Source organism: Cajanus cajan, chromosome 11, assembly GCF_000230855.2.
Source record: "Cajanus cajan strain Asha chromosome 11, NIPB_CcT2T_4, whole genome shotgun sequence".
In the NCBI taxonomy this organism is placed as follows: domain Eukaryota; kingdom Viridiplantae; phylum Streptophyta; class Magnoliopsida; order Fabales; family Fabaceae; genus Cajanus; species Cajanus cajan.
In genome coordinates, this window is record NC_138527.1 from 34017214 (window position 1) to 34038260 (window position 21047).

At 32.6% G+C, this 21047-nt stretch overlaps 2 protein-coding genes across 2 annotated transcripts; one reads left to right on the top strand and one right to left on the bottom strand.

The window, feature by feature from the left end:
* Positions 1 to 210: 210 nt before the first annotated feature.
* On the bottom strand, positions 211 to 5543 carry LOC109801627 (beta-casein (DUF760)). Its single transcript, XM_020362740.3, has 4 exons — positions 5375 to 5543; positions 4895 to 5069; positions 2377 to 2651; positions 211 to 1289 (listed from the first exon to the last, which is right to left on the bottom strand). Exons 2-4 carry the CDS (start codon positions 5030 to 5032, stop codon positions 473 to 475), a joined length of 1230 nt encoding a protein of 409 aa, XP_020218329.1. The 5' UTR covers positions 5033 to 5069; positions 5375 to 5543; the 3' UTR covers positions 211 to 472.
* Positions 5544 to 6151: 608 nt separating this feature from the next.
* LOC109801601 (protein AE7) lies at positions 6152 to 10806 on the top strand. Its single transcript, XM_020362713.3, has 6 exons — positions 6152 to 6311; positions 7277 to 7560; positions 7666 to 7771; positions 7929 to 8028; positions 9855 to 9900; positions 10457 to 10806. Exons 2-6 carry the CDS (start codon positions 7434 to 7436, stop codon positions 10555 to 10557), a joined length of 480 nt encoding a protein of 159 aa, XP_020218302.2. The 5' UTR covers positions 6152 to 6311; positions 7277 to 7433; the 3' UTR covers positions 10558 to 10806.
* The last annotated feature ends 10241 nt before the right edge of the window (positions 10807 to 21047 follow it).

Genomic DNA, 21047 nt, shown 5'->3' on the forward strand with positions numbered 1-21047 from the left:
AAGTTAGGCAAAAAATCCAAAAGTCTGAAATATTAGTCAATATAAAAACCAAATATGAAAATATGAAAATTAGCATCCGGAATGAAGATATTTTAGCCCGTCACACCGCCAGTGAAACAAAGTTAGCATCCGGAATGAAAATATTAAGGCAAATGTCAGTCAAAGAAAGTTAGCATCCGGAATTATATTTTAGCCCCTCACACCGCCAGATTTTCAGCAGTTAAAAAGCAAATATGAAAATTCACTTGGTTGAGATTCTATATCATTTACAAGTCCACGCTTCCGTAGATTATTATCCTGCCTATTGGATCAATATACATTTTCCTATGTACCTCCACTCACATGCGGTTTTTTCTTGGGCTCTATAATATTTTGAAACATAGCAAGCAATTCTTTGACGACCAGGTTCCATGCGTTACATTTACATTCTAAAAGGTGCAGTAAAAATTATCTAGGAGTACAGTCATCTAGTCTAGTTATTAAGAAAAGGATACTTGGATTCAACATAGTTTTCCTTGTCCCACAGGAATGATCCAAAAGCAACAGCCTCCAGAACTAGCATGGTCAAGCCCGAGAATGTGAGTGAAAACAATTCATCACTGGAGGTTTCAATTGAACCATCGTCGGAGACACGGATATCGGGCCTTCCAAACAGGGCCTGAGTTTGCTTTTCAATCAATGATATAGCTTCCTTTGATCGTACAGTAGCAAGTCTCTGAAGCGTCTCTCCATCCAACTGCATTACATAAGCTCTCAGTTTGAAAGATTTGCCTTCATCATTATTCATGTAATCACTGTCATTGTAACTATCGTCATCATAATCTTGAACTGTGATCAAGGAATCAGGATCCCAGAGCTTGATACCCGGCGATGGTTCATCAAAACTTTTAGCTTTTCCGAAATCCTTGGGGAGGGTTCCCATGGACCTCTCAAGTTGAAACCGTTCATCGACTCGTTTGAGAAAGTATCCGTACATTATGGAAGCAGCATAAAACTTTCCCAGTTTAATTTTACTAATCTGAACAATTGTTTGAAGAGGACCCACAAGCCGATCTCCTAGTACCAGAGATAAGTGACTCTGAATCATCTCGAATGCCTCTGGAGAGTGAACAGCTTCTAGTTTTAGCTCTTGATTTGGCCATAAATCCACTCGACCAGTAGGATCTGATGTTGCTGATATTTTTGGGATCATTGAAATGTTGTTTTCTAAAAATTTATGTACAACTGAGCAATACAATATTTCTTCCAATGTTGTACGCTTCTCTTTCTCTTTGACTTCAGCTATCCTCCTAAAATTCAGATTTTGACAAAATTGATCACTTTTGAACTACTAGTAAGTAACTAAATAAGCAACCAAATAATGCAAATATATTCTTGCTATAAATTGTTTCAAATCTTCCAGAGGTTTGACACTGGAAAGTTGAAGAATGAAGATCATAAAATTCCAAATTAATTTGCATTAGCATGAAATGCAGAAAAGATGGGGTACAAGAGAAGAGAGTCAAACATTTTTTTGTATAAACAAAATAACTAGCTCATCCCATAAAGCTGACAAGATAGCATCCTGTGGGTATGAATAGTAATGCGCTAAGCATGCTATCAATTTTTTCATGAGTGCGTGCGTGCCAAACCAAAGCATGTGTTTATATAAACATAAGTAGCTGTTCCATAAAGCTGACGAAAATATGTGGCAAGTCCCATAAAGCTGACAGGGAAAGATCTTGTGGGTATGAATGGGTGTGTGTGAAGTGCATAAGCATGTGTTTATATAAACAACAGAAGTAGATCTCACATAAAGATGACAGAAAAATATCTTACGGGTATGAAAAGTAATGCACTAAGTGTGGTATCAAACGGAAAATATGGACTCAATAAAAATGTATCCAAGTTGCTTCAATATTCTTATATGTTGGCATGTTGCTAATTAGTGCCATTAATATTTAAGATTTTTCCTCAGTCATGCAATAGACACAAATAGACTTTCAGAGTAGCTTGTCTAAAACCAGAGATGTATATTTTATTCCACTAAGCCCTGAAATTATTGATCATTTCAGCATTTTTAGTAAGAAAATGATAAAATTCAACACAAAAAAAATAAAAGCATTATAGAGGAAAGTCTAATACTTAAAACAATGCAATGCAGGAAAGATGGTACATATAGAATGGTGTAATTTCCAGATACAGCAGTCGAGAAAATGAAATCTATAGCCAAAGCTTCCAAGAGATTGACTTCGCAGGTAATTACAACTCTGTGAACCTAAATTTCCTATAGTAATCCTAAAAAGTACTTTGATTTTCTCAAGTTTTCTTTACCACATGGGTACTTCTAGTCAAATCAAAGTAAAGAGAAAAAAGAGAAAAGATTGTTCGACGTACCTGTAAAGGGAATCAGGAGATGAAGTAGAAGATTCTGTATTGGCATCTTTAGCGGTCTGAAGATTCTCTAGTTGCTGATCAATGGCTGCTGGCAGTAGATGAGGATGGGTATTTGAAATTTGTTCCAAAAGCTGACCAACTGGTGACTCAAATTGAAGAGGAGCAAAAGGCACCAAATTATCCCTTGAATCTGCTGATGCTCTTGCAACTAAGCCTCTAGCTCGGAAATTGTAGAGTTCATTGTAGTGCTTGGGACTGTAAGATGGAGGACAGCTCTGCAAAGAATATAACATTTTGGAGGTGCGAAGTCAAGAACAACCGGAGATAATAATTACTAAATCACAAAAATATCTGCCTAAAAGTAGTATTAACATACAAGCACTGCAATAGGAGGTAGAACAAGCTTGGATAGAAAATTATTGCTTTTCAAATCCCATCATGATACATAATAAACAGGGAAATTTTGACTTCAATTCCTTTGTTCATGGTATATAATACATTGCAATTTTTATTCAACTCTTTGATTAAAATTTTTCTCCAATTACCTGTTGCCTTGAAGTGAAATTATGTGCTTATAGCTTTATTTTGCAGCAAATTAATAGTTTCATTGAAAAAGGATGATATTCTTCTATTTGTTACTTTGTTTTCACTTTTCATATCACAAAAAGGCATATGATTTAGTAATATCTCAAAACCAGTTTGAAAAGACAATTCCTCAGCCATATTAATTCTTTAGCAGCTATAAGTCCAACTAGCATCTTCTTTACTTTAACTGACTTTGTTGTACAATTTCAAGATAAATAGCTAGAAGAGAGTTCAGTAACAATATAAAGGCTATACATTATTTAATGAATTTGTGTATGCAGTAATGGGCACTTCTAAAACCAATGTTGTAAAACTCGAGATTTTACCTAAGATCGGCAGGAGGTGAAAACTCAAAACTTGGGAATTGTAACTCAGCTCATAAGATCCTACCTAAATGAAAACCTATACCTATACCTATATATTTATATATATATATATATATATATATATATATATATACATATGCATAAAAAAATAGATAAAGAAAATAACCTCTAAATCACAATATTAAACAAACTTAAATTGAAAAATCATAATCATAATAAGTCATAAGATTCATATTCAATACATAACAAAACACACAACTCAACATAAGTAATTAAGTCACAACACATAAGTTAATAATACATTCACAAAACATAAGTAGAGCCAATTGTTCGCAGTTTGAACTTCATAGAGTCAAAGTTCTCCACTCCGCAATTCGCCTAGGAGTGCAGAACCATCTGTTTGCAGTTTGCACTTCATAAAGCAAAAGATGCAGCACATGGTGGAGATGGGGTGGTTGCAGTTGGCATTGGCGGAGAGAACTTAGGGTTGTAGATGAAGAGACAAACAGAGAAGGTATGAAGGAGAAAAGGGAATTTAGGGTTTTTCAAAACCTGGTCAAAAAGGGATCTGACCCGAAAATTCAGGACTGCAGGCCTCACCAGGGATCAACAACCCCACGATAAAAGTCGTTATTCTACTATGATCCCACTCACAGGAAATCCCACAACTAACTCAACATGGAAAAGGCAGCTCAACTCTTACGATCTGACTATCCTAACAACAATGTCTAAAAGAATAGAAGTACCCAAGTTATAACAGGAAAAAGAAAAATAGAAGAAAAAGATAAATCAAGACTAAAGAATAAGACACAAGTTGTACGCAGGAAAATGGACTACCTTTTAATGAAAAGTGTAAAGTAATATACTGGGAAAAATTAAGCATCAACAAGGTACATTAAAGCAATTTTTCTCAAGTTAAGGGCCAATCAAGCTTGAAGCCAAAAGGAAAAAAGAAGTGTAGCTGTGTCAATATAATTAACATGTTAAAGATGAAGCAAAAGCTAATGCCTTAGCAACTTACATAAGCTAAATTAGCAAGAGTAGAGTAAGTACCATTCAACAAAAAAAAAAACCAAGTGACAGAACAAAGAGTGGAGCATATTCAATCCACAGTTATCACAACACTCATATAGCAAGCAAGAACATAGAACCCATTTTAATTTACAATCTAACCTATATTATATAAGCTAAGGAATCAATTGTTACAAGTTCCGTGTCTCCTAAATTTTGATAAACTGCCAAAATTTGGCGGTTCAGTTAGCTTCCAAGGGAAGATGACAAATCCCCATCCCCAAACCTCACAAATTGTTACAAGTCATAACAGTGCAATTAAATAGCCATTATAGTTCCATAATTTCTATAGCATTGCAAATTCTTAGGACTGAAATTATGACTCCGGCTATTGCAACAGGTGTCTTGCTGCATCTTTCTGTCATTTCTGGCATGGTCAATTGAACTTGTGAGCTAATATTATGCCAATCTTTATACATTCATGTTTATGTGGATACAACTTAAATTTCTATACATAAACGTTTATCCACAATTAATAGTATAATAAGATGATGCGGTTAACAAGAAAGTAAAAACGAAAATGATAGAAAGCTTACTTTAAGAAATCCACCAGAAAGAAAACCCTTGGTGTCAGAAACGGCAAAAGCATGCAAATGGCGAAATTCTGGTTGCCTGAAAGATGCCGAAGGAGGAAGCACCACCAAAACGTCGCTGATGGCACCCGAGACCTGCATTTTCAGAATCGTGGCTTTCCCGCTCCAATGATTAGGGCTATTTATAGCGGACAGGGAAAGGAAGGGTTTAGAAACAGTTAGCGGGTCGTTAAAAACAGTTTTTTTTTTAACAAACATAAAAAATAAATGCGATTTTCGGAAAATAAACACACCAAACAAAAATCTGCTCAGTTTCAAAGCTCTTTCAGAAATTTCGAGCATAAAACAAATAAATTATTAAAAAAAAATTCCCTATATAATTATTGAGTCCCGAAAGTGTTGCAGAAAATTGAGCAAGAAAAAAGAAAGGCTTATAAGCTGACATTGAAAATTGAAGATAAGGGAAGGAAAAAGCGTTGGTACCTTGTCTCTTAAAATTGGGAAAGTGAGGTGGCGAAACCAAAATTTTGGGTTGGGAGTTAGGTAAAGTGGTGATTGTTCGGAGAAGATGGCGCACGAGCACCGCCGAAATTTTGGGATGGAGAGAAGAACACGGATACCAGTATACCACAAGCGTGAAACGTGTGTGCGTCTAAGACAATTTTCTTTTTTCTTTTTTTTATTATTTTTGGTGACAATTTTCTTTTTATTTTATCACCGGATAATAATATATTACTACTATTTTTTAATTAAACTAAAGTAAAAGCGTTTTTGAACAGACACCAAAGTAAAAGTTTTAGATAAGAAGTTTCTTTTTCTCAATAGAAGTTATTTTATAAAATTAAAAACTTTAATTTTATTTAAATTAGTTGTTTAGTTTAATGGAAGATTAATTTATGAAATAAAATAATTTAATTAACATAATATTAAATTAGTGTAATAAAATATTACAATATAACTATGATAAACTAAATCAAAATGAAAATAGAACTATAACAAAGTCTTTGAACTATGATGCTATAACAACTTATTTCTCGACTTTATTTAATTGTTACTATATTCTTTTTTTAGCGAGAGTTTTCTTTATTTTTCTATTAATTAACTAATATTTTAAAGTTCTCAACAAAGATTAATTATTATTTTTAGGTACACAAAATACTGATTTTCAGAATTGTGAAACCTCATTTTTGTAACACTCTTATTTGCAGCCGTTGATTTGTTTTTAAGGGAAATGAAAGGGCGAGATTTGTTTACATTATTCGACCTTATAATTCGCCATTTGCGTTCCCCGTAACCATCTTCATCGGTGCTGCGTGCGCCATCTTCTCCAACCAAACCAATCACCGCTCCGAACCTACTTTTCCCAACTCCGAAGGCACGTATTCTGGAAACCCCAACTTTTCAAATTCAACGACAAAAGGTGAGAGCTTGCTCAACTCTAATACCACCTGCTTTGATTTTTCACCACTTTTCCGCCATTCGATTGCTTTGTCACAGTTGCGGTTTTTCAATTTTACATGAGCTGGGTTTTCTTAATTTTGATATTTTTTGCACACAAGTTGTTAGCGTTGGATTAGGATGAAAAATTCATGCCATGGTGGATTGTGTTTGTGTGACATTTTGTGCCTGCTATCCCTCTTAGGTTGGATAAGTGAAGGTCTCGTGAATTGCTTGAGCCTGATGATGAAATTTGAGAAAGAAAGAAACCATATTATTGTTTAGGCTATGTTATAAGTTTATGTCTAGGGTGTACAATCCATTTATTATTAGCTTTTTATTACTTTTCTTTCACTGCATATGGATAGAGATAATCTTAAGTTCACCTACTACGTGACAAATAGGTTTAGGCTATAATGGTAAGGATAAGTAAGCTTAACCATATACAGGATGTTTGAATACAAGTTAAAAGTGTTTTTGAAAACTTCTTTTACTGAAAATAAAGAATATTTTCTAGTAAAGAAGCTCCCGGAAGCACTTCTAAGTTTGAATTCAAATAGACTCATAATCTTGAAAGGCATGCTGATGCCGGAAAAGATATTGGGGATGAGTTGGTAAGGAAAGAGCTATTTTATTTGAATGGCAAGTGACAACTAATGGGTTTTGTTTAGATGGCAAGCGAATATACCACATGTCTAGGAAAGAATATTTGCGTGCAATGTTCAGTTTCAAGGTGCCATTTCCTTTTCTGAGCAGTTTCTGAGGTCAATAAATATTGTTTTGCTCGAGTGTTGGGAAATAATTTGATGTGTACAGATAAAATAATTTAATGTACATTTAATCATATTATTATTTTTAGTTATCATGATAAATTATAAATTTTATAATTTTTTAGTTATCATATTATTATTTAATTATAATTTTTTAAAATTTTTTTCCTGAATGCAGCATAGAAAGTCGTATTTAGGACTGAGGTTCCTTCCTACCAAGTTCCAGCTATCATATTTGGGACAGTTTTGTAATAGTAAATTGATAAATTCCGGTTGAATACTTGAATCATCCTTCTTGTTGTTGCCTTACCGAGCAAGTTGCAATCTTGGCCAAAATGGTATCTGGGTTAATCAATGCGAACCCTGTCATATACGAAAAGAAAGAGCGTCGAGCTCGAACTTCTCCATCTGCTCCCCATGATGAGTATGCTGTGGAACCAATTGACCAACAAGAGATTTTTGATATCCTTTTTTTAAATTTCAAATTTCATTTTTTTTCCAGTAATTACTCAGAAAATAAAAGAAAAGTTGATAATTGTAACACTAATATTTTCTTAACATTCTCAAATCATATAAGAGATATAAAGGACCCTGAGCATCCATACTCCTTGGAAGAGCTTAAGGTGATCACAGAGGAAGCAGTTGAAGTTGATGATCAGCGTAATTATGTTAGGTATTTGTGATTATAATAATTATTACTGTTACTAATTTATTATTATTACTATTATTTTCATTTATTGAGTTTCTAGATTTTTTGATACACACTTTATGTGGATTATGGAATATTTAATTTCCTTGTTTTATTGGATGGTGACTGGGTTATTCTTCAGGGTTACATTTACTCCTACAGTGGAACATTGCAGTATGGCAACAATTATAGGTCTATGCTTACGTGTCAAACTCATGAGAAGCTTGCCTTTGCGATACAAGGTATTCTCCATTTTTCTGAGTTTAATAAATTGCTCTGATAAATGCTACGTGGAGTTGGAGAGGCAAAAATGTATTGATGGGTTATTTTCTTATATGATTAATAGAAGGGACTTCCTGTTATGTGTGTCCATGGGCACATAGTAAAAACTTCAAATTAGACATTTCCTAACAAAGAAAAAGCTATTTGTTTATATAAAATAAATACTAAACTTCTTTACTAGTTTTTTAAAGTAATTTAAAACAATTCATACGGTGTATTTAATGTGTTCATACTATGTGTCAATGGGCACACAGTTGAGTAGATAACTGCTTTAAGTTAAAGTACTGTTTAACTTATAGATTGTTAATACTAACTAGAGAGATGGATTAAAACAGCAATGAATTGCTTAATTGCAATCATGATTTATGATATGTTGCAAAAAAACGTGGTAGTGAATGTGAATTGTGAGTCTGTGACTTCAATATTGAACAACATGCAACAATTCTGAATCCCTTATTCTTGCTTGAATGATTTCTGGCTTCTTACAAAATAATCAATACTAAATATGTGGGACACCTATTGCAGTAGAGGCAGCACTCAATTTTTTCATTAGTATAAAATTGTTTTTGCTTCCCTTGTTCTTTAGAAGTCAATAGTAGATGGAAATGATGCAGGAGGATCAGAAATCCTTCTAAAGCAGAATCAAGAAAACTCTGTTCAGAGTATCACCTTTGCATACCAGATAAAGATATGTAGATTGTAGACCCTTAAAATAACCCATGAGCTGAAACCAGAAGCCGCAAAACATCTAATAAAACAAGCTTTAGAGAGTTCTTGTTAAAAATCCTGGAACCTAAGCTTGATCCATGAAAGTGATTCATATAATATATTTAGGGTTTAGGCTTTGACTAGTCAGTCACAATGCTTTTGTTGACTCATAACTAGACATAGTAATTGATCTGAGCCTGTGGGTACATGTCTGAATCTAACTGATTTTTGATGAAAAAATTCACTTTAATTGGGTTAGGTTCTTCTCAATTTGTTAAGGCACGGAAGGGTTTGGGGGTATAAACTATATAAACTATAAATACCCATCTGCCTTCAGTCCCACATGTTGTGAGAAGTAGAGCTATGATTTTATTTCCACTCACATTTCTCATAATCATTGAAAATAGTAAAGTAATTTTGATCATTGTAATCATAGTTCAGTGATAAAGTTGATATCACACATTTTGTTAAAGGTATGATTTAATGCTTACTTCTGAATTTTCTTGTTTTTATTAGATTCTTGACATCTTTTTTTATATATTTTAATTAAAATGTATTTCATATATTTATTTTAAAAATATATAAGTGAGTTGAATTAAGAAATAAAATAGAATGGGACAGATGCTCCACATATTTCTCCAAACCCGATGGTAATGGGGTTAGATTTATTTTTCTCTCCAAACTCTCATGCCTATTCAGAGCATCCTTTGTTATGCCAATGCTCTCTTAAAATAAGTTGAACTGGTGCTACTTCACAAGATTTATAGAGGAGGACATGCTAGCTCCTGCCATTGGTATAGCTGTTCCACTCATGATATCTCTTACACCTGCAATACTATTTGACATCTTAACCATAATCCACATTTTTTTTCTTGTCTAATATTTTTGTATTGTTACCTAATTGTATGATACTATATATTGTCAAACTACGATGTTTATAAAGCATAATATGTACTTTCGTGTTTCTGTGAATGTAGGGAATACTGAAATACTATTTATAGTATTTACTAATTAAATCAAATATTCAACCAATCTTTGAATCCTATGTTATTTATGTTTACTAATTAATTCTGGTTAGGTGGATATCAGAGTAGCACCTGGATCTCATGCCACTGAAGCTGCAGGTTTTAATTTCTTACTTTTTTCTCTTTCTTATGTGTTACTTTACTGCACCGATGTTCTTGATTTGAATTCTCTGTGTACTGAAGCATTCTGCTGTCCTTCAAATATTGATCTAGGAATGTCCTACTACTTGAATGATTGCCATGGCATTTCTTTCTTAGATTAAAGCATGCTGTTGACAGACCTGTTACAACACTCCTGACTTTGGTTTAGAATTTAGACTTTTGGGGTGAAAGAATTAGATTTAGTATTTCATTTTATTTGATGATTATTTGTTTTATACAAATAGCTCTGCCCTCAAACCCAGCATTCCTGCTTTCCTGTGCTCCCTTCCCCTTTTCAAACACAAGCATTCCTGCCACATGAACAAACATGCTTTAATTTTTTTATCAAACCAGCTTATAAGCTCTTAAAGTGTCTTCTGAAACACACTAGTCAATGAGTTGTTGATTTTGCCTCCAGACTATTTTAGAATTCTTTTATAAATCATTGATCATGACTGGAAATTCATAGTATTTCATTTTAATTTTTATTTCTTTGTCACAAATATATACGCAGTTAACAAACAATTAAATGATAAAGAGCGTGTGGCAGCTGCACTGGAAAACCCAAATCTTTTGGATATGGTTGATGAATGTCTTGCTCCATCTTATGATTGAAGGAGCTTTTCTCTCCTTCAAATGCGTTGGACTGGTGCTTTTGTGCCTGTCGTTGAAGTTGGTCAGCTTTGTTTGTGTATGATATTTTTGGTTGCTGGCGTATTGGCCATGCATTTTGTGTTTACCTCACACAGTTGTTGAATAGGAATGCGTAATTGACAATGTGATAATTAAGTAAACTATTAAGGTTCTCTGATCATTAGCTCAAGAAAAGAAATAGAAAATTCTTTCCATGTTTTGAAGTTGTCAGCTCACGTTTCATACATTGAACTATTTTTATCATGCTTGATTGAACCTATCTTGAACTATTGAATCATAAAAGTTCATAAAAGTTAGATGAAGAGAAGTTGCCAAAAATGAACATCTCAGCCACTGCCATTAGCGATGTGTGATATGATTATAGAAAATTTTAATTTTTATCCCAAAAGAAAAATAAAGATTTATCCCACCTATTGTATATGTTAAAATAATAGTTACTAATAAACATCGATTATTATTAACACAAAATAAAATCATTTAAACTGAAATAAGTTTAAAAAGAAATGTATATTTAAGCAAAAAAATATCAACATAATAGTATTATGTATGAATACATTTATATTATAATATTAAATATCTTAATATTTTTAAAAAAATAAACACATTTCATGTCCAAAAAAAGTACAAACAAAAACCAAAAGTTAAGTTATATGCGTTGTTAGTATAAAACATTTTCATACGTATATTCAAATGAAATTTACCATATTGCAACCTCATTATTGAATAGAATATAATAAGGTAATGAAATTTTATTAAACGTCTATTTAGGGTTTTTATTATTATTTTTGCATTGACGTATATTAATTAAATTTTAAAAAATAATTTATACTTCACTAAAAATAATAAATTATATAAAAAGATTGTAATATTTTTTTAAGCACGTGCATTGCTCGTAAAATATTATTGATATTACTTGTAATTCTTGTATTACTGAACATAATTTTTTTTTATATCGTTGAACGTTGTATTTTTAAAATTAAAATTAATCAAATAATATTTAATATTCAAATTTCAAGTACAAGCAATTATCGGTAGGTTCTTGAGGATTTTGAGAATTTAATTTTGGTGTCTACATTAAAAAGAAAATATTTAAATATGTTTTAAGTTCTAGACATTGCTAAGTGCTCTTGCAAATATGGCTCAGTTTTGTTTTAGTTCTTGTAACAAAAAAAAAAATTGTTATTTTTAGGTGACATTTTCTTCTTGCTCTAGATTGATGTTCATTTAGTACTAAAATGACATAAAATAAAGAATATTAATTAAAATAGTTAAGATAACAAATAATTAAAATTGTTCTTATATGGATAATTTAACTAAGTAATGTATTTATTTTTATATAAAACTAAATTATAATTTTAACTCTTTTATTTTTATCAATCCGTAATTTATTTTTTCTATTTTAAGATAAAAACATTTAATTCCTCTAATTTAATATTACATAAATTAAGATCTTTTGTCAAGTTGACATTAATTAATAGCTAAAATTTAAAGTTTATTATATTTAAGTAATATAATATTTAATGACATAATATTTAAAGATAATTTTTTTTTAAATTATGTAAATAAGATTTATTAAAAAAATATCAATTATTTGTTAAAATACTCTAAAAAAATATTCGTTAAAATAAATACAAACAAAAATATTTTGTATGTTATTTTTTAATTATTATAAAAATCTTTTATATGAAAAATTTTGTACTTAAAAAAATATAGAACTAAATATCTTTATTTTAAAATAGGAGAATAAAAATTGTAAATTAATAAAAATAGGATAACTAAAAGTGCATTTAAATCTTTACATAAACAAGATAATTACATATAATTTATTTTAATTTTTAATATGTTATGAAGAATATTATTTTTATTATTTTAAATATTGTTCATACTTTTCAATTTACAAATTTTCTTTTAAAATTGTATTTTTTTCAGTTAAAAATATATAATTTATTTAAATGCTTATAATTTACTTCTTAAAATATATTCAGCGAAAAAAAATTACAATTAAGTTACTGATCTTGTACAATACCAATAATTCGATTTCGGAAATTAGTAAAATTACTACAAGTTATTATTATTTTTATAGTGATTTCAAGTTACTAAAGTTATAAATTAACTCAAAAGATTAAATTATAAAAGTTATAAAGAAAATCAACAACATAATTACAAATTATTTATATTTAAAGATCTAATTAAAATTTTATCTTAAAATAATATATTAAGCCTATTTGAAACAGTATGATTATTTAAATTTATTTAATTTTACTTATCTTTTCATTTGATTAGAGGCTGTCGTTTCAATATGGAAAGAATGCTGTTTGCTGAATTATTAAAGTTGACGCAGACTTCAGATATTTTTAAAGTTCATTTAACTTTTACTTATTGTCTGCTTAGAAACGTCGTTTCAACTACAAAATTGAGTATTTACTTTAATAGTTTGATAATTTTTAATGCAAATTTTCATTGCACAAATTACTAAAATAAAATTTTAATTTTAATTAAAAATAAAATAAATAGCATTTATTAAAGTCATGCGTAATAATCTTGTAAAAAAAGAAATACAGATTCATTAAAGTAGACGTGTTTTTAACATTTTTTAGTTCTTAAAATTAAAAAAAAATTGTTAATTTGAGGGTTAAAAAATAATTTAATTTGATTAATTCAAAAAATAATTTATATATTTTAAATACTAAAAATTAAATTTTAAATTTCAGGTCTAAAAAAATATATACAAAAATTAAATTTCATTTTTAAAACTACGTAAACTAAAAACATAAATTTTAGGCTTAAAAGATTAAAAAAATAATTACTTCAAGTTTTAAAGCTTAAAACATAACTAATCTAAATAAAACGTCACATGAATGACGCACGAATACCAATTATTGAATTAAAGTTGACGATAGGTGTTTTATTGGATTATATATATACATGATAGGGAAATAACGCCAACTATAAATAAATAATTACTCCCAATAAGTCTCATCCTTTTCCAACTTTTTTGTTTTGTGTGTCCGTGGAGTGTGACATGCACTATTCTTCTCTTTTGACGTGATGCATAGTTATGGGGAAGAAAAAGAAAAATAAGTGAAAAATAAAATAGAAAAAAAATATAAACTACCATCATGAAATATTAATTTTGATTATTTTTAACAGCTACAAAAAATTGACTTGTTTAATTTTGTGGGAAAAAAAAGTGTAATTCCACACTTTTCTCCCTCTCTTCTCTTGTTTTTACACAAGTAAACAATCCTATAATATCTTATTTGTGGTCACTAATGCATGGACATTCATCATTAACCATATTGGTGAGGTTCATGTGGCTGATAAAGGTATTAATGGAGGTGAATGATTGTCGATTTTTCCACAAATAAGGACAGAGTGAGGCTTATCTCTCTTTCTCTCTCTATATATATATATATATATATATATATATATATTAAAGTTTCATTGCTTGTGGACCATATCAATCAAACCATAGACATGCTATTTTTCGTCAACTAAGAACACTGCATAAGCCATTAATGTATGTGTAAGTATAATATTTATGCATCACTCTTTATTTAATTAGGTAGTACGTCTAGACTAGAGTTAAACCTATGCGATAATCAATGCAGCAGAGTGAAATAATGGAGTAGTCTTTTATGTCTACAGACCCGTCTCTCTTCTTCCTCTCTTTGTCTCCCTCATCTTTGTTTCTTCTCTCCTTTCCTCCCTCTTTCTGATACAAGAAAATTTTAGAAAAAGCATTTTAAAGAATGTGATAATTTAAGAAAAAAAAAACTTTTAGAATCTATTTTTTTTTTTATAATATAAACATTTAAACTAGGATAAGGGACAATCTTGTGAGGTTAGACTTAATTATTAATCTTTTTGAGAATTTTAAAATGAGATTGGGTCACTTACCCATCATCATTATCACAAGTCCACACAAAAGAATATAAAAGAGAATAATTTTTTTTAAATTTATTAATGTATAAACATGAACAGAAAGCCTAAATCCCAAATTTAGGGTTGAAGGTTATAATTGTATAAAATGTCTAAATCTAAAATGAATTAGATAAAGATAAATATGTTAAGTAATTTATAAGTGAGAAAAATTTATAAATATAATATCTTAAGATTTTAAATTAAGATATAATATCAAGTTAACTTATGTTATTAGATCGTATCATGTCCCATTAATAAAGTATTTTTTAGTATTTAAACTTATCCAAAATAAAATATAAGTTTATTTGAAGTTTTTTCTTTGAGTTTATAATAAATTAAATAAAAAAATAAAATTCTCAATTTTATAATAGTTCTCATATTTTCAAGTTTCTTAACCTAGTAATTATAAGACCTGTCTTAAGATATAGAGATTGACCTGGTACTCCCATATTTAATTATCATTTATGTTAAAATAATATTTAAACAATGAAAGTTATGTCTTATAAATTCATGTAAGTCATTGATTATAAGATTTGAGACATTATCTAAACCCTAAACCAAAAAAGTTACCTGTCTTTGTTTCCGATTTTAAATCCCTTGTATTATCTATTAAAAGGAAAGAGAGAAAAAAAAAGAAGAAATTATTTAATTTTTAAATATTATCATAATGCTTAAATATTCTTTTATTAAAAAATAAAAATATAATATATACATCGATAACCATGCATAATTTTTTTACATCATTATTTAATAAAAATTATTATACATAATAAATTTATTGACTTTAATAATAATTATTTTAAAAATTATATCAAAATAAATTTTAATTAATTAATAATGTATGTTTTTTACATTATTAATAAATTATTAATGATTCAATGCATATTCATTAAACTTTTAAAATAATATTAATAAATAGATTGAATAAATTTTATTAAATGAATAGTAAATATATAAATTTATCAAATAAATTAATAAATTATTTTTTATTAAATACATTGTAATCTGATTAAAAAATTTATCCTATCTATTTGTTAGTTGTCTCTGATGTGAATGATGGGACCTGGGTGTATCCTAATTCAAACTTAGCCTTTTTCTCTGCTTTGGCATTTTGATCTTTTATTAGTACCCGTGAATGATTGATCATATATATTGGTTGGATGCATGTTTTAATCAAGTCAAAAAAGTTAAATTTATAGTAGTTTAATTTTTTAAAAGTACATAATAGTAGTAATGAGATTTGAGTTTAAAAAATTATATAAATTATGTAAAAATTTCACTGAAAAATTAATTTTAGCATGTTTTTCTAACATTAGTTAGATTGTTTAATTAAATAACTAAATTCAATCGAATATTTAGCAAACTTAAATAATTCACCAATAATTCATCTCATTTATATATTTATGTGATGAGTAAGATAGATAATTAAAAACTAAGTGATATTTGTATGGTTGAATTATCAAAAACAAATTGTAAGATTGATAATGTGTACCATATCTTCTGATAAGGCTATACATATCGATAGGGGCATCCTAAAATTTAAAATCTCTACTCTGGTGCATAGGTATGAACTGATCTTAATTATTAGCTTCCCTGCACACTTTCTTCCTATAATTTTAAGTCTCATTTTATATTTTTTTTTGTGTTAAAAAAATTGCAAGTTTTAAAATAAGGGTTATTTTAATTTTTAATATATATTATTAATTATTCTCTCTAAATTATAATAAGTATCATTTTAATCTTTGAATATGATTAAAAAAAACTTTTTATTATAACAGTATATTTTCATTTATATTATTAATAATATAATTTTATAAAATTATTGTGTTATATTATTTTTAGGTAAAAATTTAATAATAATATTAACTTTGTAATTGAAATCATTATTTTCTTTCGTCTCTCGTCTCCCTTCAGTTGCTCCAAGTCCTGTTCCCGATCTGCCACCATCACCCCGCCTTCGAGCACCACCACAGATGCCACCTCCTAACCCCACCGCCTCTCTTGCAAGGCCATACCGCAGAGCACACTCTCCGTGTAACAACTTACATGGTCGTCACACAGCAAACAACACCACACAGAATAGAGCATACACATATAAAGTAAAATATATACATATATGTCTAGCTTGGGGGCTCAAAATCAAAGTACAAAATACAACCAAATTGCTACACTAAGTAGCTAAAACATCAAAAATATCATCTTCATCTACCAGCTACAGACCCGCCTCAACACACCAACCTATCCCTGCTATGCTCCCATACACAGTATGATCATTGCAGTCCAAACCACATGGAAACAACAAGGGTAAGCTAGTGAAAAGAATCACCATATACATATATAATTACAAAAATTATAAACAACTACAGCTTATCAGCACATCATTAAGTTCAGCAAGATCAGCATACAACACATCAATATACAACTCACATCATTCAGCAATAACAACATTAAACAAACAATGCGTCGTCACGCATATCAACTCGGAGATCTCCTATAACAGCTCAGCCTTACGGCCTACAACAGCTCAGCCTTACGGCCTACAACAGCTCAGCCTTACGGCCTACAACAGCTCAATCTTACGGCCTACAACAGTTTATATCAGCATGCAGCACAACACAATATAGCAGCATTAACAGCATACAACATACAGCACAACTCAACTTTTACAACAATACAGCTTAACATCATAATTTAGCTCAACAACATCTCACGGCTCAGCACAATCATCACTTAGCTCAACAACATTCATCACTAACAGCTCAAATCAGCATGCAAAGAAAGTACATGTCCGTGCTCGGTGCACTCATGGTTGCACCCGGCGTGGCCCAACCAGAGAGCTCCAGGGCTCAAACGCGCCCGACGCAATTCCTATTGCGCCCAGCGTGCGAGGAGGTAAAGACTCCAAAGGGCCTTACACGCCCGGCGTGCCAAACCCGCGCTCGGCGCAGGGAAGCCAGAGACCTCCCCAAGGTCTCACGCGCGATGCAATACCAATTGCGCCCTGCGCCACCTCTAGCAAAGACTCCCAGGCGAGACCAAATCACGCCTGGCGCCATACTAGAACCCAAAAAATGTGAGTCCCTATCTGATATCACGCCTGGCTTGGTTCTCCCACGCTCGACGTGAGCCATTCAGAGACCTCTATTCCCAAGCTCGCCAGGCGCAACCAACCTTACGCCTGGCGTGCTCGACCAATGGAGCCCCCTGATGAACACACGCCCGGCGCCAATAACTACGCCCGGCGCCAATAACTACGCCCGGCGCACTAGCACACAACAACCCCCAAACTTCGAAAATTTTCATCAAAACCTGAAAAATCAAACAGCCCAAGCACATGCAAACCATCCAAAACTCCACATTTTCACCAAACATCTAAAAAATCACAGCTTTTTCAACATGCAACCATAAATCATCAAAAACCCCAAATTTTCACCCAAAACCCCGAAAACACGTTTTCCACCAAATTAGCCCCTAAATCGTCCAACATCAAACATCTCATGATTTTCTAAACTCATTCTCAATAAACAGCACTAATCTAGCTTCCCTTACCTCGGTGAGAAGAAATCCAAGCTTTCGGGAAGTGGAGAAATGGATGTAGAAGCTTGAATGGAGAAGAAGGAGAAAAGAAAGCTCCGCACGGCTTCACGTTTGAGGATTTCAACCCCTAGGTGTCCATTGCTTCAGCTAGAGAGAAAGGAAATCAGCAACAAGGGTTAAGGGCTTGAGAGGAAAGGAAAATGAGAGTGAGAGTGATGAAGGTTGGGAGAAGAAAAAGGAAAACGGAAGTGGGGTCTCACAACCTCCCCAACAACAGGAATTTTCGTCCTCGAAAATAGACTTACTTGGGAATAGGAAAGGGTATCGCTCCCTGCACTGCTGCTCAACTTCCCAAGTAGCTTCACCAATAGATGCATCCCACAACACTTTCTCCAAGCCAATAGACTTGCCTTTCAACTCTTTTAGCTTGAAGTCAACTACAGCTACAAGCGACTTCTCAAAAGTCAGATTCTCCTTCACCTGCACATCATCCAACTCAACCACATGACCAGGGTCATGAACATACTTCCTCAGCTGGGATACATGAAACACATCGTGTAGGTTTGAGAGAGACGGTGGAAAAGCCAACCGATAAGCGACTGGACCCACACGATGGATGATCTGATAGGGACCAACAAACCTAGGTGTCAACTTCTTTGCCTTCAACGCCCTTCCCACACTAGAGGTTGGGATCACCTTCAAAAACACATGCTCCCCTTCAACAAACTTCAAAGGCTTTCACTTTTTGTCAACATATGATTTCTGCCTACTCTAAGTAGTCTTCATCCTCTCTTGAATCAGCTTCACCTTCTCAGTAGTCTATAGGATCAGTTCCGGCCCCACAACCACTAACTCACCATCTTGATACCAGCACAGAGGAGTCCTACACCTCCTACCATACAGGGCTTCAAACGGTGCCATCCCAATACTAGCATGAAAGCTATTATTGTACGTAAACTCCACCACGGTAGGACTTCCTCCCAACTTTCCAAGTGGTCTAACACACAAGCCTCAACAAATCCTCCAAGGACTGAATTGTCCTCTCTGACTGACCATCCGTCTGTGGATGATAAGCAGAACTCAACCTCAACTTTGTGCCTAAGGCTTGATGTAGACTCTGCCAAAATCTGGAAGTGAACCTCAGATCTCTGTCTGAAATAATACTGGAAGGCACCCCGTGCAACCGTACTATTTCCCTCACATACAACTGTATCAACTTCTCCAAGGACCACTTGATGTTGACAGGCAAGAAATGTGCACACTTGGTCAACCGATCAACAATCACCCAGATAGCATCACTATTCCTAGCAGACCTAGGCAATCCCATAATGAAATCCATAGTGATACTATCCCACTTCCATTCCAGAATCTCCATCTGCTGCATCAAACCACTCGGCTTCTGATGCTCCACCTTTGCCTTTTGATAAGTCAGACAGGCCACCACACATATTCAACAATGTCTCTCTTCATACCAGACCACCAAAAAGTCTTCTTGAGGTCTTGGTACATCTTAGTCATACCAGAATGTATGCTAAGTCTACTCTTGTAGCCTTCCTCCATCACAACTTTCTTCAGCTCAGAATCATGAGGTAGGCAAATTTTGCCCTTAAACCTCAAGATCCCATCTCTACCCAAGTCAAAACTCACTGCCTTCTTGGTACCCAGCAAACCAAGAATCTTCACCAGCTCTACATCCTGCAACTGCTTCAATCTAACATGCCTCAAGAACTCACTAGTTATGATAGTCATCCCACAACTAATGTGATCCTGAGCTAACTCCACATAGAGATTCAAATCTCTGAATTCCTCCACCAGCTCCAGCTCTTTCACCATCATACGAGAAATGTGGATGGATTTTCTACTCAGCGCATCCGCCACAACATTGGCCTTCCCAGGGTGATACATCAGTTGAAAGTCATAATCTTTCAGAAATTCCATCCACCATCTCTACCTCATGTTCAGCTCCTTCTGATCAAACAGGTACTTCAGACTCTTGTGATCGCTGAAGACGCTGAACTGAGCACCATACAAATAATGTCTCCATATCTTCAAGGAAAAAATAACTACTACTAACTCCAAGTCATAAGTAGGATAATTCCTCTCATTGTTCTTCAGTTGCCTTGAAGCATATGCCACTACTTTCCTATTCTGCATCAGCACACACCCCAATCCCTGGTGAGAAGCATCACAATACACATCAAAGGGCTCACCAGAGTTAGGCAACACCAACACAAGAGAAGTAGTCAACCTCCTCTTCAGCTCTTCAAAGCTCCGCTCACAAGCATCTGTCCAAATGAAAGGCTGATCATTTCTTGTCAACTGGGTTAGAGGCGCTACTATCTTGGAGAATCCCTCAATGAACCTCCTATAGTAACCCGCTAGACCCACAAAACTCTGAATATCTGTGACAGTTCTTGGATGCTCCCACTGCAACACCGACTCCACCTTAGCCGGATCCACAACAATCCCCTCAGCTAAAATAACATGGCCCAAGAACTTCACCTCTTCTAACCAGAAATCACACTTAGACAGCTTGGCATACAATTGTTTTGCCTTCAAAATCTCCAACACCAACCTCAACTGTTCTCCATGCTCATCTAGGGTCCTTGAATAAATAAGGATGTCATCAATAAACACCACCACAAATTCATCCAAAAAGGGCCGGAAGATCCTGTTCATGTAATCCATGAACACTGTCGGGGCGTTGGTCACACCAAACGGCATCATAACATATTCATAGTGACCATACCTAGTCCTGAAAGCGGTCTTAGGTATGTCACCTTCCTTCATCCTGATCTAGTAATATCCTGACCTCAAGTCAATCTTAAAGAATATCGATGCTCTCTTCAATTGATCCATTAAATCATCTATCCGGGGAAGTGGATATTTGTTCTTAATGGTCAACTTGTTCAGCTGCCGGTAATCAACACACAGTCGACATTAAATATATTGTTAAAAGTGTTAATATAAGTTATAGTGACACACAAAAT